The sequence below is a fragment of the Aquarana catesbeiana genome, linkage group LG02, assembly GCF_042186555.1.
Source record: "Aquarana catesbeiana isolate 2022-GZ linkage group LG02, ASM4218655v1, whole genome shotgun sequence".
Classification (NCBI taxonomy): Eukaryota; Metazoa; Chordata; class Amphibia; order Anura; family Ranidae; genus Aquarana; species Aquarana catesbeiana.
The window spans coordinates 86,652,715-86,677,366 of record NC_133325.1 but is presented as its reverse complement, the minus strand read 5'-3'; the positions used below and the strand labels follow the sequence as shown (position 1 = coordinate 86,677,366).

The following is a 24,652-nucleotide window of genomic DNA, read 5'->3' as shown; positions in this document are numbered from 1 at the left end:
ATGTCCGTCATATCCGGTGGCGCACTGTCTCCTGGGAGCTATGTGTCATAATTCCCAGGAGTCAGTGTGGATGGCCGCAGCTCGTTATCGCGATATTCCGAAACCGGACCTGATGTGATGACGCCAGTCACGTGTTGATGGTTGCCATTACAACAGGGCAGGCACTTCCGACGCCGACGCCCGTTGTGATGGCAACGTGATAAGTTTCCTGCACTGCGAGCGTCTCACACTGCGCATGCGCGAGAACGGGCGGTGCATTCTGGACATTCAGCGGCACCGTATCCCGAAATAAATGCTTGTGGGCTTCACATGCCCACAAGCAATATGAGAACTTCATACACAGCAGAATATAAGGTATTTTTTGATCAAATATGTGTATTAGAGTGGCAAATTTTAGGATCCAAAGTTTGGCTTTAAAAAAAAAAACATGTCGGTGGAACTCCGCTTTAAGGAGGTATTAGGGCTCGTTCACAAAGGAACATGGTGTGGAAAAACCCGCGTTTCATGCACCTTTCCTGTGAGTTGTTCAAAACGCACTGGGTGTGCGATCTGCTGCGGGTGTCAATATAATCGTAACAACACAAAAAGCATAGCGAGCTTGCCTGCACCGGATCCCATGGTACGATGATCCGGTGCAATGCTTTTTTGAAAAGTACCGCATGCTCTACTTTTGGTGTGATCCAGTGTAATTTCAGCCTATTCAAATGAATGGGCTGGAAATCGAACTGCACAAAAATTGCACAGGAACACGGACCCCATTCCTGTGCAATTCAGCTGAGACCTACCCCTTACACCCAAAAGCAAATATTTATTATATTGCAGCTTACCAATTCCAATTGATACTTCCACATGTGTTGCATAGCACATCCTCTGCTGAACGCTGTGTTTGTTTCTGCCCACCTATATACATCATTGCGTGCAGTGGTAACATAGCAGCCCCAGTGAGGAACCACAGTGCCCAATAAATACCCACCCTGTCCAACACCCAGACATATTGGATAGCAGAAGTACTTCTAGCTCTGCAAAAGGGCTACAAAACAGGTCTGTGCCCATTGGAGAGGTAAGTGTAACCCTTCATTTTTTTGCAAGGTCCCTTTACCTGGATTTTTGTGTTCAAGCAATATATAGCGTCTCGTTAAAGCACAACCGAGCAAAGTTGTCTTTTATAGGCCCCCTCATTCTGGTAAACCTTCATTTTAACCACATTGTTTATTTAGACCAGAGTTCTTCTTTAATCTCAAGTGTCCATACAATTGTTGTATTCTGCAGCTGAAAGTAACATGTTTTCTCCATTTGTCTGCAGAATGGTGGTTCAGGTGTGGCTATACTTCTACTGCATTTGTCTCTGGCGTTGCTTCAAGTTTATCTTGAGGAAGCTGACTGGCCGCTGCGAACTGCAGAGAATCTGCTACAAGAACAAGCCAGGTGCTGGGAGGACATTAAAGATAGGTATGTTGGGGGACAGCTATAAAACTATTCATTAAAGCGGTTGTAAAACTTCATGTTTTTTTTTTAACCATTTAAGGACCGGGCCTATTTTTCAAACTTGTTGTTTACAAGTTAAAATCTTTTTTTTTGCTAGAAAATTACTTAGAACCCCCAAACATTATATATATTTTTCAGACACCCTAGAGCAGTGATGGCGAACCTTGGCACCCCAGATGTTTTGGAACTACATACACGATGCTTAACTACACTGCAGAGTGCATGATCATCATGGGAAATGTAGTTCCAAAACATCTGGGGTGCCAAGGTTTGCCATCACTGCCCTAGAGAAAAAATGGTGGTCTTATAAATGCAATTTTTGGGGAAAAAATACACTTTTTTTAATAAAAAAATAAGAAAATAGTAACCTTAGCCCATTTTTTTTTTTTATATTGTGAAAGATAATGTTACGCCAAGTAAATTGATACCCAACATGTCATGCCTCACAATTGCACCCATTCCTGAAATGGTGGCAAACTTTGACCCTTAAAAATCTCCATAGGCGATGTTTAAAAATTTCTACAGGTTACCAGTTTTGAGAATATCTTTTGCTAAAATTATTATTGCTCTCGCTCTAACGATTGCGACAATACCTCATATGCATGGTTTGAACACCGTTTACATATGCGGGAGCGACGTACGTATGTTTTCGCTTCTGCGCGCAAGCACGGAGGGATGGGGCGTTTTAAATTTTTTATTTGTTTCTTCTTCTTTATTTTACTTCTTATTTTTACACTGTCCCTTTAAAAATAAAAAATGTGGATCACTTTTATTCCTATTACAAGGAATGTAATCCCACAACTAAGAAAAAAATCATGACAGGACCTCTTTAGTGTGAGATCTGGGGTCAAAAAGACTTCACATCTCACATTTACACTTATGCCCCGTACACACGGTCGGACATTGATCGGACATTCCAACAACAAAATCCATGGATTTTTTCTGATGGCTCAAACTTGTCTTGCATACACACGGTCACACAAAGTTGTCGGAAAATCCGATCATTCTGAACGCGGTGACGTAAAACACGTACGTCGGGACTATAAACGGGGCAGTGGCCAATAGCTTTTGTCTCTTAATTTATTCTGAGCATGCGTGGCACTTTGTGCGTCGGATTTGTGTACACACGATCGGAATTTCCAACAACGGATTTTGTTGTAGGAAAATTTTATAGCAAGCTCTCAAACTTTGTGTGTCGGAAATTCCTATGGAAAATGTGTGATGGAGCCTACACACGGTCGGAATTTCCGACAACAAGGTCCTATCACACATTTTCCATCGTAAAATCCTATCGTGTGTACAGGGCATTACAGTAAGTGCAATAAAAAATAAAGTCTTTTTTTTTTTCAATAAAAAAAAATGTCCCTATAAGGCCGTTGGGCAGAAGTGACGTTTGACGTTGCTTCCGTCATCCAACGTCATTGAGTCTAGTAGGGGCCATCTTTCCCTCACTCGACACAATGCCTCAGAGGGGAAAGGATGGGATCATCTCCACCTACCGAGGGCTCCGATAAGCGGCGGAGATGACCAAAAAACAGCGGGAGGGGGCTGGGCACCTCTCCTGCCGCCGATAAAAGTGATCTCACGGCGAATTCACCGTGAAGACCACTTTTATCTGAAAGCGGACCGCCCGCCGTTTAAGAACATCCTGGGGTTATGGCATCTGCTGCCTTAACAATGGTATTCAACATCAAAGTACGACGTATAATGACAGCAGGCAGTACGGAAGTGGTTAATGAAAATAAAAAGGAAGTTAAACTTCCCTACTTTGTGCAGTGGTATTGCACAAAGCTGTCCCTTGCCTCCACTTCTAGGGTCCCTCACCTCTTCCTTCAGGTTGCCCCAATAACAAGCCATGTGCTATGAAGTCATATGTGTGGCTGTGCTCTCAAGCTGGGCTTTGTGCATCCATAGGCACACACAGCGTGGGTCCCATTAGGATCTGTGTTCAAAATTTACAAACTGGAACTGAATGGTACTTCAACAAAGCCTGCTAAAAAAATCTGAAAATGCTTTGTCAAAGTTTGCTGTTTACTCAGTTTTTGTACAAGCTGAAGCTGAAACAGACCTAACTGCTTAAAAAGTGGTCTTTATTGTGTTTATTGTGTTTGTCTTTTTGTAAAAGTCCATTTAAAATTACATGTACCTCTAAAGGCCCATACACACGATAAGAAAATCGGAAGTAAAGTTTTGAGTGGCGAGCGATCGGCAGATTATCTGATTGTTAGTAGGGTGCTTTCGACGGCCGATTCCGACTTGTCGGACGACAAAAACCGAAGGTGCATGCTATAAAAATGTTAACGTACGTGAACACAACGTCTGATTATTGTTTAATTAGTACAGTTTTCTTTAGAAAAAAATTGTAAGAGCAAGACTACGCATGCTCGGAAACTAAATAATACATTACAAAACAATTTTACACATGACATTACTTCCGAAGTTATATTCTGTCTCCACGAGAATTTTCCTAAGTTGAGTAACTTCTTCACTTTCTATATGAGACAAGCATGCAGCAAAAAATGATTAGTCGCCTGATAACTTCATCGTGTGTATGAGGCTTAAGACTACCCTGTACAGGGTGACAACGTTGCTGCTGATTTTACTGCAGAATAAATAGTGTTGTCACCCTTTTTAACCACTTGCTGACCGCCGCACACCGATATACGTCGGCACAATGGCAGCGGTGGGCAAATGGGCGAACCTGTACGTCCCCTTTAATTTGCGGGGCTAGCGGGCACGCACGATGTCCGCCAGTATCCCACGATTGTGTCACGGAGTGGCAGAACGGGGAGATGCCTATGTAAATTTCCCTGTTCTGCCTAGCAACATGACAGAGATCTACTGCTCCCTATCATCAGGAGCAGTGAGCTCTGTCATGTCAGTGGTAGCCCAACCCCCCCCCCCCAGTTAGAATCACTCCATAGGACACACTTAACCCCTTGATCGCCCCCCTAGTGTTTAACCCCTTCCCTGCCAGTGTCATTTACACAGTAATCAGTGCATTTTTATAGCACTGATTGCTGTATAAATGACAATGGTCCCAAAATAGTGTCAGAAGTGTCCGATGTGTCCGCCATAATGTCGCAGTCATGATAAAAATCACAGATCGTTGCCATTACTAATTAAAAAAAAGATAATAAAATCTATCCCCTATTTTGTAGACACTATAACTTTTGCGCAAACCAATCAATATACGCTTATTGAGATTTTTTTGTACCAAAAATATGTAGAAGAATACATATCGCCCTAAACTGAGGAAAAAATTAGTTTTTTTATATATTTTTTATATTGCTTTTTTTTCAAAATTGTCGCTCTTTTTTTGTTTATAGCGCAAAAAATAAAAACCACAGAGGTGATCAAATACCACCAAAAGAAAGCTTTATTTGTGGGGGAAAAAAGGACGTCAATTGTGTTTTGGTGTAACGTCGCACGACCGTGCAATTGTCAGTTAAAGCGACGCAGTGCTGAAATGCAAAAAGTGCTCTGATCAGGAAGGGGTTAAAATCTTCCGGGGCTGAAGTGGTTAAAGAAAAATAACAGATTCCTGGCAGAATCAGGAGTAATAAAGCTATATAACGGTGGGGGGTGGGGCTTGGGAAAACAAAAACTACTGTGTTAATGGTAGTGATAGCCTGCATTGTGTGTGTAATTTTTTTATTTTGCTCATAGTTCCATTTTTTACCTATATATGGATAAATGTCATTTATGTATTAGAGAGTGATACAATTTACACATCTTGTTTTGCAGAAACGTCGCTGAAATCCTCTAAAAGCAAGGTAAGTCTTTCTATAGCTATCATTATGATCTAGTTCTAGTTATTGCTGTCTGGCAGAACATGCAGCCTGTGTGTATATGTCAGATTCCATGTTCATCAAGAATGCAGCTATAGACTGAGATGAGTGGCTCCGTGTGATTCCTTCCAGTCATCAGCAGAGGAAGAGACAGCCAGCAGAACGAATCCCGGCTTCTTCAACAATGGAACTCAGTCCTTCTATACACTGTTATTAGTATTATAAGTTATAAGTATTATTTCAGCACCTGATTACATGTACATTACTAATTTCTGTGACGACATGCAAGGAGTAGGATTATTATATATGCTGAGAAATGTATCATAGGGCCATCTGATGTATCTGCCTCTATTATGAGGATAGTCTTGTCTTTAGACCTGTTCTATTCTCAACAGAGAATGTGAATTTAAAAAATAACTTCTGCACTTACAAAATGAATTCCCCCATCGAAGCTTGCTGATACTCCAACGTGTTGTGCACAATACCTATTTTATACACTAAAAACAAGTGCAGCACTATAAACTACCTGTCTATATATTATAAAAACAAAACACTTTTATTATATAGATTTAGTCATAATTACCTAATACATACTGTATATACACATACAATAATGCTAATGCTTTAATAAAGTACATAGGAAGTTACTTCAGCTGCATCTTCTTATGTGCCCATCAGCTGTATACTGCAACTTAGTAATCACTTAGAGCCTTTCACACTGAAAGCGTCTGGGCGTTGACGGTAAAACGGCGCTATAACCAATATTCTAGCAGCGCTATTTGGCCACTAGCAGGGCGGTTTTAACCCCCGCTAGCGGCCGAAAAAGGGTTAAAACCGCCCGTAAAACGTTGCTGATATCAATGGGCAGGAACGCTATAGGAGCGGTGTATTGATCGCTCCTATAGCGCTGCAAAGAAGCTGCTTGCAGGACTTTTTGTGACGCCCTGCCAGCGCAGCGGCCCAGTGTGAAAGCAGTCGGGCTTTCACACTGGGTTTGCAGCTGAGGCTTTTTTCAGGTGCTTTACAGGCGCTAATTTTAGGCTAAAGCGCCTGAAAAACGCCTCCAGTGTGAAAGGGATCTTAAAGCGGAACTAAATATAAAAAAATTTATTTGAGAACAGACAGGCTCTTTATCGCAGAAGAGACATGCAATGGGTTTGATTTACTAAAACTAGAGAGTGCAAAATCTGGTGCAGCTGTACATGGTAGCCAATCAGCTTCTAATTTCAGCTTGTTCAATTAAGCTTTAACAATAGAACCTGGAAACTGATTGGTTTCTATCTAGAGCTGCACCAGATTTTGTACTTTCCAGTTTTAGTAAATCAACCCCAATGTCTCTTCTGCTATAAAATACATATACCTGCATTCCTCTGTGGAATATACATTGACCTGTGCATGCGCACCTCAGTTTACATTCCATCACAATGCTTGTGTGCCAGGATGACTGCAGTCCTATACATGCACAGAAGTGATGTCATCCCACGCCAACAAGATGGCTGAATATGGGAAGAAGATGCCGGGGCCATCTAGGGGCCTCATGGGCTTCCCACCATTGGAACAGAGGTAAGTAATTTTTGATTTAGTGTCTTTAGTGACATATTATAACACAGCATTCCTGTGATCAACTCTCCATTTAGTTGGAGGGTTAAGCACAAAGTCAAGGGACGTAGCGCATAGAGCAGAGCTTAAGTGATGTCACTGAAGTAGGAGGAGCCATCGTCCTCATCTGGAAATATAGCATCAGCAACACTCGGACTCTGCATCCCAAGCAGTAAATGCATAGTATTGAGCGCACAGTACTACATACTGCATTGTTTTAATATAGAAGCTGTTGATTTTATGGAAAGCACTATGGTCTTTGCTTATATTCTCTTTTTTGTGCTGCAGTATATTGGAAACTTGTACATACTGAGCAATATATCTCTATATCATTAACCTTTAGGGGCGTAAAGCACTATAGATGATAATCTGTCTACTGTGTGGGGAGTGTGATCGACACAGAAGGATGTCTATGACAGAAGAGCATACACATATTGTGAAGGGGAATGCACTGCTGGAACCTGCTGTAAACAATATTGCAATGTGTCCTTGAGGGGCAGGGATTGATGTCAATGTATACAAAATATGTAAAGCGCTGTGTAAATTGATGGCGCTATATAAGTACCTGTAATAAATAAATAATAACTAAATGGGGGGTTGATCACAGGAATGCTGTGTTATTTTATGTCACTTAAGTGATCACTAAGTTGCAGCATACACATAAAAAGACATGGACAGCACTTTATGTTTAATATAAGAGTTATGTGGTTCCATTCAATGTACAAATTATTGGTTCTAATTGGGGGAGGGTGTAATCTTTGGTTCATTATACAGTGATACCTCGGTTCACGAACGTTACTGTTCACAAACGGTTCGCGAACAGAATAGTTTACAAAAATTTGCTTCGGCACGCAAACTCCACTTCGGTTCACAAACACGAGCCGCGGCCATCTTCCCTGCTCTGATATGTTCATATTGAGAAGAGCAGTGCAAGATGAGAGTCTTAGGAGAACCAGTCCACTCAGATAGGGGTTTCTGCCTCCTGACTACCATGACGGTGGGCTCACTTGATTGTGAATCATGGAAAAACAGTTCCTATGAATTCTACAACTTTATCATGCCCTCAGATGATCTTTTCCTGGATGCACAGTGCTGTTTTCTGGCCCCTAGATTAGTCATTTAAATTGGGGTTTGGGATTGTTTTAAACAAGAATTAAAGAGGTAATCCATATAAGTGTATATATGCATATTATTACCACTGATACAGTATATCAACCTTTTGGTTCCAACTTAATTCCATTAAAGTGCAACGTGAAAACATAAAAATAAATTTATTTATATTAATTTATTTATATTTATTTTTTATGTTGTCACGTAGCACTTATATGCACTTATATGGATTAGCGCAGACACACTATTTTTGATACTTTTTCCTATACTGTAAATGTTATAGGACATTTTTTGTCTGCATCAGATCTACTTTGCAAATATTTTGTTGATATACATGTATGGTGATTTTTGCGCCGGTGACACTATTTCACACAAAGAATTAAAGAGGAGCTATAGTTTTTTTTTTCTTTTTAGATATAAAAAGAAAAAAAGTAGATGACAAACCCAACCCAAATTTTCTCTGAGCAGTGTGTTATCCTCACCAACAGTCAGAAAAAAGGTTGTGGGCTTTCCTAAACTTTAGTAAAGGCAAATAGACTGTGCACCTTTGGCAAAGTGCAGCTGCTCTAGAGCTTAGAAAATGAGCATTATCCAATCATGTGCAAGCAAAAATGCAGTTTTTTTATCTTCCTTGCCCGTGATTGGGTATTCTTTGCAAAGTGAAGCTTTACCTCATTTACTGAGCTCTGAAGCAACTGCACAGTCTATTTGCCTTTAGTACATCAATCCCCAAGTGTCAACTGTCATAAAATCCTTATCAAGCAACTTATCCCACCTAAAAACCTACGAAAACGTATGCACATACTTGTACTCTCCTGACTGAATTATCGTAAGGGCTCTTTCACACGGGGCGGATCAGTGATGATTCGCCCCGTGAACACCCGCTTGCTCAGCGGGGATCGCTCCGCCGATCCCCGCTGAGCAGGAAAATGACAGGTCCGTCGCTGCACACTGTGCAGCGACGGACCTGTCAGAGCGCCGCTCTCCCCTATGGGGGATCGGATGATGACGGACCATAGAGTCCGTCGTCACCTGATCCGATCCAAAAACGGATGGAAAAGTACGGTTTTCCTCCGTTACACTTTTTGGAGCTGAGCGGGTCGGATGTCAGGGGACATGTCACCGCTGACATCCGACGCTCCATAGAGATACATGTATGTTCATTTTTCATTTGAAAACGGAAGGATGAAAAACGGACATACAGATCCCCCGTGTGAAAGAGCCCTAATGCTTTAAATGTAGTTACATAGTTACATAATTAGTCAGGTTGAAAAAAGACACAAGTCCATCTAGTTCAACCAAAAAATACAATCCCATATACACAATCCTTCACCCACAGTTGATCCAGAGGAAGGCGAAAAACCCCAGCAAAGCATGATCCAATTTGCTACAGCAGGGGAAAAAATTCCTTCCTGATCCCCCGAGAGGCAATTGGATATTGCCTGGATCAACTGTACCTATAAATCTCAGTACCCAGTTATATTATGTACATTTAGGAAAGAATTCAGGCCGTTTTTAAAGCAATCTACTGAGCTTGCCAGAACCACCTCTGGAGGGAGTCTATTCCACATTTTCACAGCTCTTACTGTGAAGAAATCTTTCCGTAATTGAAGATTAATTTTTTTTTCTCCAGACGTAAAGAGTGCCCCCTTGTCCTCTGTGATGTGAATAACTCAACACCAAGTTCACTATATGGACCACTTATGTATTTGAATATGTTGATCATATCCCCCCTTAATCTAATCTTCTCAAGAGAATAAATTCAGTTCCTCTAATCTTTCCTCATAGCTGAGCTCCTCCATGCCTCTTATCAGTTTGGTTGCCCTTCTGTGCACTTTCTCCAGTTCCCCGATATCCTTTTTGAGAACTGGTGCCCAAAACTGAACTGCATATTCTAGATGAGGTCTTACTAATGATTTGTACAGGGACAAAATTATATCTCTCTCTCCCTGGAGTCCATACCTCTCTTAATACAAGAAAGAACTTTGCTTGCTTTGGAAACCGCAGCTTGGCATTGCATGCTATTATTAAGCTTATAATCTACCAAAACCCCCAGATCCTTCTCCACCATTGATCAAGCAAAATATAAATTATATTTGAAAACTGACCCGTCTTCCAATTATGTAGGTCATATACAAGCACAATGAGTCCTACAACCCTGCATAAGGCTTACCAAAATTAATAACCTATCCTGATCAATCATTATTGCAATGTGGTAATCATGCAGAAAACCCTGCTATGGGCCCCACATCAGCATTTATTTTTTTTTTTTTTTTTTTTTCTTTTCCACTTCAGCGAAAATTTTCCGAGAGACATTATTTCAACTTTATGTGTCAAACTTTATCTCTTCTCCTTTTTCACATCATTGTGGATTGTTTCCGTCACATCTTTATTATTTTTCCCTTCTAGGATATTCTTAAATATTTTTAAAAACCGGCGACAAACCGCCTTCTATAATTATAAACCCTATTATTATCTTATTCTCTCTCAGTTCCTCTTATTTCCCCCCACCCCCCCTCCCCCTCCCCTGTGTCTGGTCCGTTCCTTTATGTTATTTATTTATCCACTTGGCTCTGCACCTGTTCTTTCTTTTATCCTATCTAAATAAATATCCGAGACTTTGTAGTTTTTCCAACTTTCCCATCTACTATTATCCCCTTTCTCTCCTCCTTCCATTTTGTAGTGATAATCTATTTCCTTTAGCCAGTTTCTAATGTCTGGTTTTCCACTTTTTAGCCAATTCTTGGGAATTAAGGCCTTGGCCGCATTCAGGAGGTTAGGTATTATTGATTTTCTATATTGTTTCTTAGGTTTATTGTAGATATGGAAGAGGCATGTCCAAATATTTTGTTCTATTTCTTCTCCAGTTATTTCCTTTATGTTGTTTAACACTTCCTTCCAGTACTCCATTATTATTGGGCATTCCCACCATATGTGTATGATCGTTGCTATTTGGCCACATTTTCTCCAACACAAGGAGGTTCTATCTTGATGGAATCTGTGTATTCTTACTGGGGTCATATACCATCTTGATACTAGTTTATAATTCATTTCTATGGTCTTCATGTCCCAAGCCTTATTATATCCCATTTCTATCATTTTTTCCACTTTTTGGTTATCTATTTTTAAATTCATTTCTTTTTCCCATTGATTTATATATTCTGGTCTTTCTTGTGCTTCCAAATCTGTCAGTATACTATAAATTTTTGATGTTCCGTTTTTTAATGGTGTTTCATTGCTACATAGCTTTTCCAATGCAGTTAATTTTGTTTCATCTCTCAGTGGGTGTGGTATTGTGCTTACTAGGTGCCTTATTTGAATATAATTCCATTCATTCATCTTCCATCCATTCCTTTCCTCTATTTCTACTCGTGTTCTTATTTTGCCATTTCTAGTGATATCTTTCAGTCGTGGGTTACCTATTCCTTGGATTTCAAATATTTCCCTCCCAGGGGTGAAGAGATTCGATCCTGTGAGTGCTAATAGTGGTGAATTATATTTCCATTCATTCTTTAAGTGAATGGTGTCCCAAATTTTAAATACATTTTTTGTTATTTCGTGCGTGTCGGTGTCCAATATTCTATATTTCCGTGGAATCCAAATATTCTTATGTAGTGTGGCTCCACTTATTGTGTTTTCCATTTCCACCCATTTTTTTTCATTTTTCTCATTTGTCCACTCTAACATTCGTGTTAAAACTATGGCTTTATAGTACCTACTTATATCTGGGACGGCAAGACCCCCATGCTCCTTTTTCCTTGTGATCAGCGTGTATTTAATTCTTGGTTTTTTATTAAGCCATATGTATTTTAGCATGATTGTTTTAATTATTTTAAAAAAACTCTGCGGGATTTTTACTGGTAACATCTGTAATCTGTAATTTATTTTAGGTAATATCGTCATCTTAAACATATTTATTCTTCCAATCCATGAAAGTGGCTGTATTCTTAACTTTTTCATTTCTTCTTTGACCTCATTGATCAGTGGAATAAAGTTTGCCTGATAAATTTTTTCGACTCTAGGAGTTATTTTAATTCCAAGGTAATTGAGTTCTTTTACCCAAGTGAATGGGAATTCTTTTTGTAAAAACTGAACTTCCTTTTCCTCTAGACCTATGTTTAATATTTCCGTTTTTATTGGATTAATTTTGAAGTTTGACAGTTCTCCGTATTTTTTAATTTCTTTCAGTATGTTTGGGAGTGACACTCTTGGGTTGGATACGTACATCAAGATGTCGTCCGCGTAGGCAGCGATCTTATGCTCTTTTCCTCCTAGTTTCGCTCCTTCTACCTCTTTGTTATTGCGGAGTGTTGCTAATAGTGGTTCTAAGGCCAATACATATAATAGTGGAGACAGTGGACAGCCTTGCCGTGTTCCATTCTGCATCTTAATTTTTGGAGAGAGTCTACCGTTTACTTTTACGACTGCTGTCGGGCCATTATACAAATTTGTTATCCACTTCATCATTTTTGTCCCAATACCCAAGTGCCGCAATGTATCCATCATGAAACCCCAGTCTACCCTGTCAAATGCTTTTTCTGCATCCAATGACAGGAATAGAACTGGGGTCTCATTCTGCACCTTCTTGTGCAACATCAATAATGATTTTAGGCTGTTGTCCCGCCCCTCTCTCCCCGGGACAAAACCAGTTTGGTCCGGGTTGATCCACAGTGGGATTAGTTTTTTTATCCTAGTGGCCAGGATCTTGGAGTACAGCTTCGTATCAGCGTTCAATAGGGCTATTGGCCTGTAGCTTGAGCAGTTAACTTTGTCTTTCCCTTCTTTTGGTAGTATTGTAATATGAGCTAATAACGATTCACTTCTTATTTCTTCATCTTCCCCTAAGGAATTCATATATTCTAATAGTTTTGGAGTCAGCTGTTCTTCAAATTTTTTATAGTATTTGACCGTAAACCCGTCTGGTCCTGGGCTTTTTCCTACGGGAGTTTCCTTTAATGCCAGTTTTACCTCTTCATGCGTAATATTTTTTTCCAATTCTTCTAGTTGGTCTATTTTTAGTTTTGGTAAGTTTGCTTTTTTTAAATATTCTTGTATCTTCTTTGTTCTTGTATTCGCTTCTTTCCAACTTTCCTGTCCTTTTATTGCATAAAGGGAGCTGAAGTATTTTTGAAATGTTATCGCTATATCTGTGGTTTTATTTACCACTTCTCCTTTTTCACACATCAGCATTTAATCACAACAGGCTATCTATACTGTATCTGTGTATGATTTGCTGCAAAATTAAAGAGTTAAATATTCATGTAGGTCTTGTCCACCAGACCGTGTTCTTCCTGCCTCTCTGGTCTAAAGTTCATTCCTAGCAATCAGAGCTGAAGTTAAGGTGTGTGGTGGGCATAAGAGTAGCATGTTCCTCATCTACAGAAACCAGAAACCATTGTAAGGCTATCAGAAAAGGTCCTGCAACCATCGCAGTTACTTACAGCAACAGGACTGCTGACACTTGTAGCCTATGAATTTCACATTGGTCTGCTGACTTTGTAAGCACTGAGTAACCTTGGCTTAATACATGTAAAGGATCTACCAAAGCCATCTATACCAACTTGCTTCCTCCATGCCTCGGAATGAAAAAGAACAGGACATTTCCAATATCCAGCTTAAACCACATGGTGCAAAGAGCTTCTCATATGCAGCTCCATCACTATTACCTCCACCGACTCCATCCAGGACATATTTAAGAGTATAACAGCACACTTCTTTATTTAATCCTATGGGATTAATACCCTTTACCCACTTTATTAAATGCTTTGCGTCCTTAGCTAGAATTGCTTAAGAAATACTATTATTAAATTATACATTAAAATATTTTGTTGTATGACCCAGGCAAATGGGTTTGACTGGAAATTGCAGACTTAAAAGCATGACTTTTATCAATCATCAATCATCCATCACCTGCTAGATAAAATGGTTCTACACCAAAGTGCTTTTTATTTTTGTACATTGTAAAATGTGCTCACCATGGTGATTATCAGCTAAAAGCGCGTGCCAGACGCCCACCTTATAGCGCAAAGGGAGCCGAAGGACCTAATGTTTACAATGTATTTGGTCACCAAGTTTTCTCTTTTTGTGAAATATTTAGATATATGTCATACAAAAACTGTATTTCAGATTTGAGCAAGCTGAATCTCCACTGTTTCTTACATTTTTTTCAACTCCAATGGAACTACAGTCCTTATGACAGGAACCACCATGGGCAGTTGATAGAAAGCTATGATAGTCTCCTGCTGAACTTTGCTCATGGTAGCTATAGCAGAGATCTCGCCACTGGAGTCAGAGAATTAAATCGTAGGCCAGCGAGGGATTCAGCCTGTCTGGGTTGACCCTATTAGGGCTCACTCACACCTTGGCGCAGTGTGCTACAACACTTCCATTATCATGCATTGCAGCACGTTGTGTTAAGCCTGGTACACACAATGAGATTATTGGACGAATGATCATCCATTTTCTTTTGCATGCTAGCCTCCATATCAAAAATGAAGAGGTTACTAAAGTTACGAAAATTCTCGTACGACAGAATACAAATTCAGAAGTGATATTATGTATTGTATTTTCGGGTGAAAACTGTACTGATTACACAAAAATTGTACAATCTGGTAATCGTACGAGAAAAATTTTCGTGTTTGTCCCTATAGATAATTTCAGAGGAACTGTCATGATCGGCTCTAGAAAGCTGTTTACTAATGATCAGATTATCATACGATTGCTTCAAAAGTGGTATTTTTCCTCCCATTTTCTGATTGTGTGGCTTTAGTCAGTCCATTCTTTTTGAAAGGCTGTTGACACACCTCAACATATGAAGAAATAGGTCCTGCATTATTTTACCGGTGCAAAACACAAAGCATATGCATCATATGCACTGCTGTGTGATGTAACGCGTACGCTTTGGAATTAACTTGGAATGACAAAGCACAGCCAATGTGTTTTACCATGTGTTGCAGTAAGTTAAAGCATACAATATATCAGCAGTACAACATGGATCTTCAAAATAATGTCCAAGGGTTTTTTTTTTTTACAGAAGTCACATCAGAGCAAAGAATTATCATGTTTTTCAGGGCCACTCAGGACCCCTTCATCAAGCCTGTCACATTCCTGATGAAGGGCCCTGCACGGCCCCGAAACGTTGCAATTCTTTGCTGTGATGTGATGTGATCGCTTTAATGAACTGTGTCCCATTAGGGAGATTGCCTTTTACTTTCTGTCCCTTCGCCAAAACGAGAAGTGAGATAATCTCTCCAAAGCAGCCATTCTCAGGGTTCCTCCAGAGGTTGCTAGGGGTTCCTTGAGCTGTGTTTGAATAACCTCCTATTTGATTGTGTCTGCATAGTTCAGTGGTCAATGCCACTTGAAGGAGCAAATGGTAAGACACCAATGACCTTTTTAGCTGTCTGAAGGGTGGCAGTCTGACTACCAGTGGCGGCTGGTGCTCAAAATTTTTAGGGGGGAGCAAACAAACTGAAAAAAAAACCATCAATTGCAGCCTCACTGTGCCCATCAAGCGCAGCTACTGTGCCTATCAATTGCCGCCACTGTGCCCATCAAACGCAGCCACTGTGCCTTTAAACGCAGCCACTGTGCCATCAAACGCAGCCACTGTACCCATAAATTGCCACCACTGTGCCTATTAAACGCTGCCACTGTGCAATCAAGCGCAGCCACTGTGCCCATCAAGCACAGACACTGTGCCATCAAACGCAGCCACTGCACCCATAAATTGACGCTACTGTGCCATCAAACGCAGCTACTGTAACCACCAATTGCTGCCAGTGTGCCCCATCAATTGATGCCAGTTTGCCCCATCAATTGCCACCAGTTTACCCCATCAATTGCTGCCAGTGTGCCCCCCCGCCTGGCACTTACCTGTCTTGGGTTAGCGCTGTCCTCCACGCTCCCTCCGAGTCCTTGATGTCTTCTACCGTCCTTTTCTGCTATGATTGGACGCCTGGCGTCCAGTCACAGCGCCTGTCGCTTCAGCCATTCAGGTAACAGGTAACCAGACCCGGTGCACCTGATTGGCTGAGAGGCAGGTCAGTGTTAGGGAAGCGATTTATTTCATTCCCTAACACAGCGCTATGCAAGCAGCGAACGCACAGCAGTGCGCCCGCTGTTTACCAATTTGGAAACCTATTAGAGCCCACGGCTCTAATCAGGACGCCTATTAGAGCTGACGGCTCTAATCAGGCACTTCCAAAACACCCCCGCCACTGTAATTCAGATGCCCGGTGCCCGACGAGGGGCCAGACACATGAATAGGGGGCGGCGGCGGCGACAATAGATAGATTCATGCAATGGGCGGGCAGCGGCTCCTGTGACAGCAGGCGACGGACAGCAGCTCCTGTGACGGCAGGTGATGGGCAGCAGCTCCTGCTCCCCGAGCTTACCCTTTTTTGAAGCCTATTAGAGCCTCTGGCTGTAATCACGTGATTTAAAAAAAAATACCCCGCCATTGGAATCCATGGTCCGGTGCCCTGCATGTAGATCAGGGGGTCGGACGCATGGATAGAGGGGGCGGCGCCCGTGCCCCCCTAATGGACGGGTCACCACTGATTGATACCAGTTCCCAGTTGGCAGTTGCTCACTCGTTACAAAGCACATCTCCAGGAATGTGTGCGATGGGAATATTATACTTGATTATGAGTTGCAGTAAGGCACTTTATGTTGGAGCCCCATGGGTAAGAAATATTAGGTACATGCAATGCTATTCCGTTTCAATGGCACCCCAATACACCTATGTTTCAATGTACTGCACTGTGCATTGTGGTGAATAGACTGCTTCAGCATAATGTGTGATAATGCATTAAATGGTAAACAGTGAATGCAGCTATTGTAATACTATTTTCCTGTGCGGCGGTAAGCTAGGTGCATAGCTAATTTGCCCATGTGATAAGCAGATTTTGGGGACTTGAATACAAATACAAAGAATTGAGTAAGTTACTAATTTAGGGTGCATTCCTGCCCACGATCGCATATATGCATTGCACGGCCCTACTTTTCAACCCAGCTATTGAGGTATAAAAAACACAAATAAGGTTTTTGTTTGATTCTACAATAGGCCGCATGGTAACAGGCAAGCTGCTTTCTAAAACCATTGCTGTGTAAGAAGATGTGGTAAGCTTTGCAGATTAGTTTCTCTAATGCCCTTCCAGCAAAGCAGAGCTGATTACCTCTGGTGACATTGTCAAGTGGCTTAAAGAAACCACGGCAATGATTCTATAAAAAAAATGGAAATGTATCGATTGCCGCTGGTTAAGCCTTAGCTCAGTAGTAGAGCCTGTTCTCCCAGCGGCAGCTTCCTTCTTAAGCGATATTAATGCTGAGAAATAAGGAATTATTCCGTAGCCTCGTGCTGAAATGCATCCCCGTTTTATGACACTTAATTAGACAGGAAAGGTCACTTTCTAACCTCTTCATGGCTGCCAGGTTCACCTTGCTTGAAGCCAGATGCCAGTCAACTAGCTAAATACACAGATAAAATACATACAAGGGCTTGTTCATACCAGCTGCTGCATTGCAATGCTGAGGCTGGTGTGCAGTGCAGTCCAGCCAGACTAGTGCAGTGTTGTATCGCTGATACTGGCACATCGCACTGTTCACTTCACTCTTTTTTTTAATTAACTTTATTGAAATGTCACATTTACGAAAACTGGAGGGTGCAAAATCTGGAGCAGCTGTGCATTGTAGCATTGTACATTGTGCAATCAGCTTCTAACTTCAGCTTGTTCTTTTAAGCTTTGACAATAAAACCTGGAAGCTGAAGCCGGTTTCTATGCAGAGCTGCACCAGATTTTGCAATCACACAGTGACATTTCATATAGATCTATTGGCTGGCGTGCAGTGACCCCTGCTTCACTGCTAAAAAGTACTGCTGGCAGTACTTTTTTCAGAGGACACCGCCCGCACACAACTTGCAGTGGTGTAAACCGGCCACAACGGAGACGAGGCATTTTTCCTTGTCTTGCGGTGGGGGTGCAGTGGCACTGCGCTGGAATAGTCACCCAATGCAGTCCCACCATACCTATTGTGAACGGACCCTCAAGGATTTGTATTTCTCTCTATCCAGTCTTACGATTTACACAGTCTGTCACACAGTACAACCATGTCTGGCAGAGCAGGAGACTTGATTTTTTTAACTGCTACAGTTAAGGAGGATCTTCCGTCATATGTGCCAAAAACAAAAGTCAGCAGCTACAAAAACTGTAGCTGCCGGCTTTTAATAAATAGACACTTGCCTGTCCATCATCACTCAGACCAATTCTTCATTGGTCTTCAAGGTCCCTGGCGCAGGCATCTTAACTGTGGGCATCCGGCTGTGACTTCTTGCGGCTGCACAGCCAGCTGCCCACTGCACATGCGTGAGCCATGCTGCACTTTGTGAATGGTCCAGCAGCCTTCTGGCACCTATAGAATGTCCCAGAAGGCTGCAGACAGGGAGGGGAAGGAAAACTTCCACTCAGATCATTCTGAGCAGAACTAGGAGCCTGTTAGGATACCTGTCTGTCAACCCCCCCCCCCTAAAAAAAAAAATCCTGATGTGGCGGTTGGGCTGGGGCGGTGGGAAGGGTTTGTGGGGGGATTGTTGGTTAAGGAGGAGGACTTTCCCTTTAGGTGAAGTTCCACTTTAGGTAGCACTTACAGGTCGTGGCCCTCCCCTAAACTGTGTCTGAGCAGTAAAAAGAAACAGAAAACTGATGAGCTCATATGTCAGTCGCTCTTCTTTCTCCTCCTGTCAGCATGCTCTTTGTTAGCACATGGGCACTGCAGCATAACTAACTCCTTGTGCTGCCCTGCTCCCCAAGTCTCAGCTCTGTTGTAGAGTGGATTGCAAGAGGCGTATGCCAAGGCAGATTAAGGCAATTACACTGCTTGGATTAAAAAATAATAATAATTTAATGCTGTATTTATGAATACAGAGCCACGCTGATTTGCCTTTTATATGTATGTGAGTGTTAGGAATGAGGAATGAAGGGGGAAGGGGGAGGGATGTTACAGCACCCTAAAAACATGCAAAATAAATGTGGTTTAGCATGGCTCAGTAGGCATGGCTAAATCCATGTAATTATGTCCCGTGTCCATTTTAAATGGAAACTAAAGATAAAAATGCCTACCTCTGTTCCAACACATGTGAAGTCCATTGCTGGCATCTTCTCCCAGGCCTCCTTCAGATGCTGGTCTTCAGCCACCTTGAATGGCAAAGGATGACATCACATGAGTGCAGTCATCCCAGCACATAGTCAGTGTTTCAGAATGTAAACTGAGCTGTGCATGCAGAGTGGTGTCAGCCCTGCCCAGTTGTATTTTGCTAAACTACTGAATCCCACCCACTGTCCTCATCTCCACAACATAGGAACTAGAAGATCTAATTACACTCCTTTAGATAACAAATAAAATGTTCACATTACACAGGACAGCTCTGAATTTCTGACAAGATAAACAGGTATTTTTTGCACAGATATAACATCTATTATATCCGATCAACCAGTCTGCTCCTGTAAAGTAAGGGAGGGTTATAACACCTGTCATGTTTTTGTTTTTTTTGGCATCTCTGTCCCATTGAGGAAATTTCTTTTCACTTCCTGCCCCAAAGCTGCAACAGAAAGTGAGAAAATCCCTGGTAGTCACCTAAGTCACCAAGACCAATGTCCCCACTGATTTCCCTTCTATTCTTGTTCTAGTGACCCCTCAAAATTTAGGAATTTCTTCCACTTCCAGTGGTAACGGTTACAGGACACTTAGAGGCGGTGAATCTTCCTAACAGGCACACAGCAATAAAAACCTGACTGTGCTCTTTCTAATCCCTCTTCACTCTATCCAAATCTATGTTAAGTTTGGTCTTCAGTTATAGAACTTCAAACAGCTTGTATGTAATAAGACCAGTTGGTGAATTGTACTGGTACCGTGTCGGCAATGACTGTGCAGGTATCTCCAGCTTCAATAGTCACCTCATGTTTGGCCTCCATGGGTGACAACAGACTCATTGTCCTTTGCTTGTGTTTTAGCTTTTGCAGAGTGCTATAGCCGTGCACCCTGATGCTATTGAGAAGTCTGTAGAAGATATCCTGACTCTGAAGAAGGTCAATGTGGACACCAATCCCCAGTAAGGCATTATTCACTGTTGCATCAAATCTGAAGTTTATCAAATAAAAAGTTGCCACTTTTTACATCTTTACATTGGTCCAACTTGGACCAGTATAAGTTTGTATGTGCCATACCTGTGGGATTGCTATGGAAGGTGGAAAGCATTGTAATAGGCACTGTTACTCCAGTGATCCCTACTTGCTTATAGGTCCTGTGCCGAGCAGGTGCTTTGCAGCTAACTGAACACAGGAGGTCAGCCGCTTGGCACAGGCGCCATTCAGGGAACACTTACTATTTTCTTAATGAATGCAAAGTGGGGATTTACTAAGACTGGAGTGTACAAAATCTGGTGAAGCTTAAAGTGGTTCTAAAGGCTCAATTTTTTTTACCTTCATGCATTCTATGCATGAAGGTAAAAAACCTTTTGTGTGCAGCAGCCCCCACAGCCTCCCCAAATACTTACCTGAGCCCCATCGTGATCCAGCAGTGTGCACGAGAGCACATTGGCTGAGACAGCAGTGGCAGCCATTGGCCACTGAGAGAGGGGGCAGAGCTGAGCAGCGGCTTGGGAGAGAGCCTGCTTGGGTGCCCCCATAGCAAGCTGCTTGCTGTGGGAGCACTTGGCAGGAGGGCCAGGAGTGTTGGTGGGGGATCCAGAGAAGAGGAGGATTGGGGGTTCCGCTCCGTGCAAAACCATTGCACAGAGCAGATACGTACCATATATACTCAAGTATAAGCAGACCCAAATATAAGCCGAGGCACCTAATTTTACCACAAAAAACTGGGAAAACTTATTGACTTGAGTATAAGCCTAGGGTGAGAAATGCACAGCTACTGTAAGTAGAAAAGAGGGTCAACAATGCCCATTTGCAGCCTCACTGTGCCCATTTGCAGCCTCACTGTGCCCATTTTCAGCCATAGCTCCCCTTCAAACTCGGAAGTTAAGGGTTCCTAGATGCCCCCTAGCTGCAGCCAAAATTTGGGGTCTCTGGAACCACCCAAAGGGTCTCGAAATTACATTGCTGCAGATGGACACAGTTGACCGACTTTGGGGCCCTGTATCTCGGGGCCACTTGGTGCTAGGAAATTTGGTGTGCAAATCCAGTGGAACTAGCACTACAACATATCCAAAGCTGGGGTTCCTAGCACCAAGTGGCCCCGAGATACGAGGCCCCAAAGTCAGTTCGGAAAATGTCAAGCACTTTTCTGCAGCAGAGAATGACATTTTCTGAACTGACTTTGGGGCCCCGTATCTTGGGGCCACTTGGTGCTAGGAACCCCAGCTTTGGATATGTTGTATTGCTAGTTCCACTGGGTTTGCACACCAAATTTGGGGTTCCTAGCCCAAGTGGTCCCGAGATACGAGGCCCCAAAGTCGGTTCGGAAAATATCATTCTCTGCTGCAGAAAAGTGATTGACTCGAGTATAAGCCGAGGGGGCATTTTCAGCACAAAAAAATGTGCTGAAAAACTCGGCTTTTACTCGAGTATATACAGTATAACATTTTAGTTTTTTTGTTTTTTAAACCAAAGCTTTAATACTACTTTAATTGAACAAGCTGAAGTTAGAAGCTGATGGCTACAAAAACACAGCTGCATCAGATTCTGAGTGTTCCAGTTTTAGTAAATCTCCCCCATTGTGTTTTATTATTGGACAAGGTAGAGTTTGTGACAACACATGATGCCCTGCCTCTCCACCTTGTCCACTCAGAGATTGCTCTGCATTCATTTAGAAAATGCTAAGTGTTCCCGGAATGGCACCCGTGCCAAGCGAGCAACCTCCTGTGTTCACAATGCAACAGGGCAGCCGCTCGACGCGGGACCCGGATGCAAGTGGAGATGACTGTAGTACTGGTGTCTACTACAGAGATTTCCAGCTTCCACAGGGACCCCACAGGTATGGTATCATATTTAAATTGATCCAAGCTGGACTAAAGTAACTATGTGAAAATTGCCATAAACAGTGAAAAGTTCAATTCATGTACAGTGTGTATTGATTAATGCTTTTCTGTAGAAAAAAAATTGTCAAATGTTTATGAAAGTGTTTTTCCAAGTGTAGCCTATAGTGGTACAAATCCTTCTGTGGGTGGTAAACTATGAGAAGGTCTGCTATCTCTTTATGCAATGAGAGTATCTCAGTATCAATAAGTGTGATCTCATCAGAGAGGAAATCATGGGTTAGACAGAGGAACACTAATCGTTCATTGATAGAGCACAAAACAAAGACTGTCACAGCAAAACATGAAGCCTAAGGTCAAAGTGACCCTAAACCATATCTCCATTCTACCAAAATAATCCATATACAGCCAGAACCTAAATTGGTGACAGGGGAGGGCACAGTCTGTGATTGACAGCCTCACCTCTGTTCCTGTGTGAAAAAGAGGGGTGTCCCTTCCCTCCTATCTCAGAGCTCTCTTCATTGATGTAACTTCAGCTCTCCACCACTGCTTTTTAGATCTGAGAGATCCACTTTGAATGGATGTAGGAAAGACGGCTGTAGATAGACAGGTACAACTTATGTGGGAAGATTTGTTTTGTCTCTGTGTATCACCTGAGGTCGGCACTATACTGGGAATATGTAAGTGTTTACAACCATGTTAAGGTGAAAAACCTTCTGCATGCAGCCGCCCCCCCCCCAGCCAATCTCGATCCAGCGAAGTGCACGAAAGCAGAGGCTCTCTCTATCCTCATTGGTTCAGAAACAGAAGCGGAATCTATTGGCTCCAGCTGCTATCAATCACAGCCAGTGAGGAGGGAGTGAGGGGTGGAGCCAGGAGAGCCACCGGGGGACCCAAGAAGAAGAGGATATGGGCTGCTCTGTACAAAACCATTGCACTGAGCAGGTAAGTATGACATCTTTGTTAATTGTGGGGTATTCCTGCGCTATCGTGAACGGGAGGTTGTGGAGAGAGGAGGAGGGACACCCAATCTCAATACACACAAGGAAAAGCAGCATACACCGAATGGGGTACAGCCTGTCCCCAGTTAAAACAAAATGGAATAAAGTGTGGTGCTGCGCTAATCCCAATGAGATAGGCGCATATTGGCTCTGTGCTCGTGAGCGTCTTATAGTGCACCAAAATAGGCTTTGCAAATGTAACAATAAAAAGATAACCTCATATGACAAATGTGTCCTTATGTGCTGATAGTGTGTATGATCAAGAAAATCGTAATAAATACACAATAAATAATAATAAATATAACGTGCAAAGTGATTAGTGCTTAGGCAACACAGTAGCAAACATAAATGTATGGGTGAATATAGCTCAGATAAAAATAGCAGCTGGCTAAGACTATCACCAATCGCCAACTAGCTAAAAACAAAATAAATCAACACATTCATAAGTGCATATATAGCCAAAGTGCATCCAGTGCAAGTTAAATGTGGCTACGTGCTTAAAAGTTCATAAACATGCATGCAAAACTGCGTGCAAAATATTATCAGGTGCAGTGCTCCTTGCGGCGAAAAACAGTCAGTCAAAAGTCCATAAAACGTGTATTGCCTTCCGTGCTAAACATGGGTGACAGTGGTGGTCAGTCTTCATGCAACAGTGTGCACATTAGTGGGCAGTGGCCCCTTACCTGAAGGTAATGGGGTAATCGCGTTTAGCCAATCAGAGGCATGGCAGCCTTTGTAGAGACAATGGGTATACTCTGTAATGGAGGATGGTGGAAATATGGTCCTATCCTGATCGCTTCTATTGTAGGGGCCTCTGGTCCTTCCAAGTAGTGTCCCGGGGTCACCCAGATAGATTAAGAAAGGAAACCCACAATAGTGTAGTATTGCATGGAAGCGTATCACTTTTATTACAACATAAAATACAGTACTCACATAGAACGTTAAAAACCGGGTGGAGATCCGACGAGCAGCGAGCTCGTAATGCAAATAACAGTCAGAGAGTGCCTGTCCCGTCCCAAACGTTTTTAACGTTCTATGTGAGTACTGTATTTTATGTTGTAATAAAAGTGATACGCTTCCATGCAATACTACACTATTGTGGGCTTCCTTTCTTAATCTATCTGGGTGACCCCGGGACACTACTTGGAAGGACCAGAGGCCCCTACAATAGAAGCGATCAGGATAGGACCATATTTCCACCATCCTCCATTACAGAGTATACCCATTGTCTCTACAAAGGCTGCCATGCCTCTGATTGGCTAAACGCGATTACCCCATTACCTTCAGGTAAGGGGCCACTGCCCACTAATGTGCACACTGTTGCATGAAGACTGACCACTACTGTCACCCATGTTTAGCACGGAAGGCAATACACGTTTTATGGACTTTTGATTGACTGTTTTTCGCCGCAAGGAGCACTGCACCTGATAATATTTCGCACGCAGTTTTGCATGCATGTTTATGAACTTTTAAGCACGTAGCCACATTTAACTTGCACTGGATGCACTTTGGCTATATATGCACTTATGAATGTGTTGATTTATTTTGTTTTTAGCTAGTTGGCGATTGGTGATAGTCTTAGCCAGCTGCTATTTTTATCTGAGCTATATTCACCCATACATTTATGTTTGCTACTGTGTTGCCTAAGCACTAATCACTTTGCACGTTATATTTATTAT

General features: G+C 42.1%; 1 protein-coding gene across 3 annotated transcripts in view; it reads left to right on the top strand.

Moving 5' to 3' along the window:
• ELMOD1 (ELMO domain containing 1) overlaps nucleotides 1–24,652 on the top strand; it is a 214,171-nt gene that overhangs the window by 122,701 nt on the left and 66,818 nt on the right. For all 3 annotated transcript variants that reach the window (XM_073613140.1, XM_073613137.1, XM_073613139.1), the window contains exons 3-5: nucleotides 1,304–1,449; nucleotides 5,233–5,261; nucleotides 19,997–20,094. In XM_073613140.1, coding sequence (XP_073469241.1) covers nucleotides 1,304–1,449; nucleotides 5,233–5,261; nucleotides 19,997–20,094 — 273 coding nt within the window. The remainder of the gene's footprint in view (nucleotides 1–1,303; nucleotides 1,450–5,232; nucleotides 5,262–19,996; nucleotides 20,095–24,652) is intronic.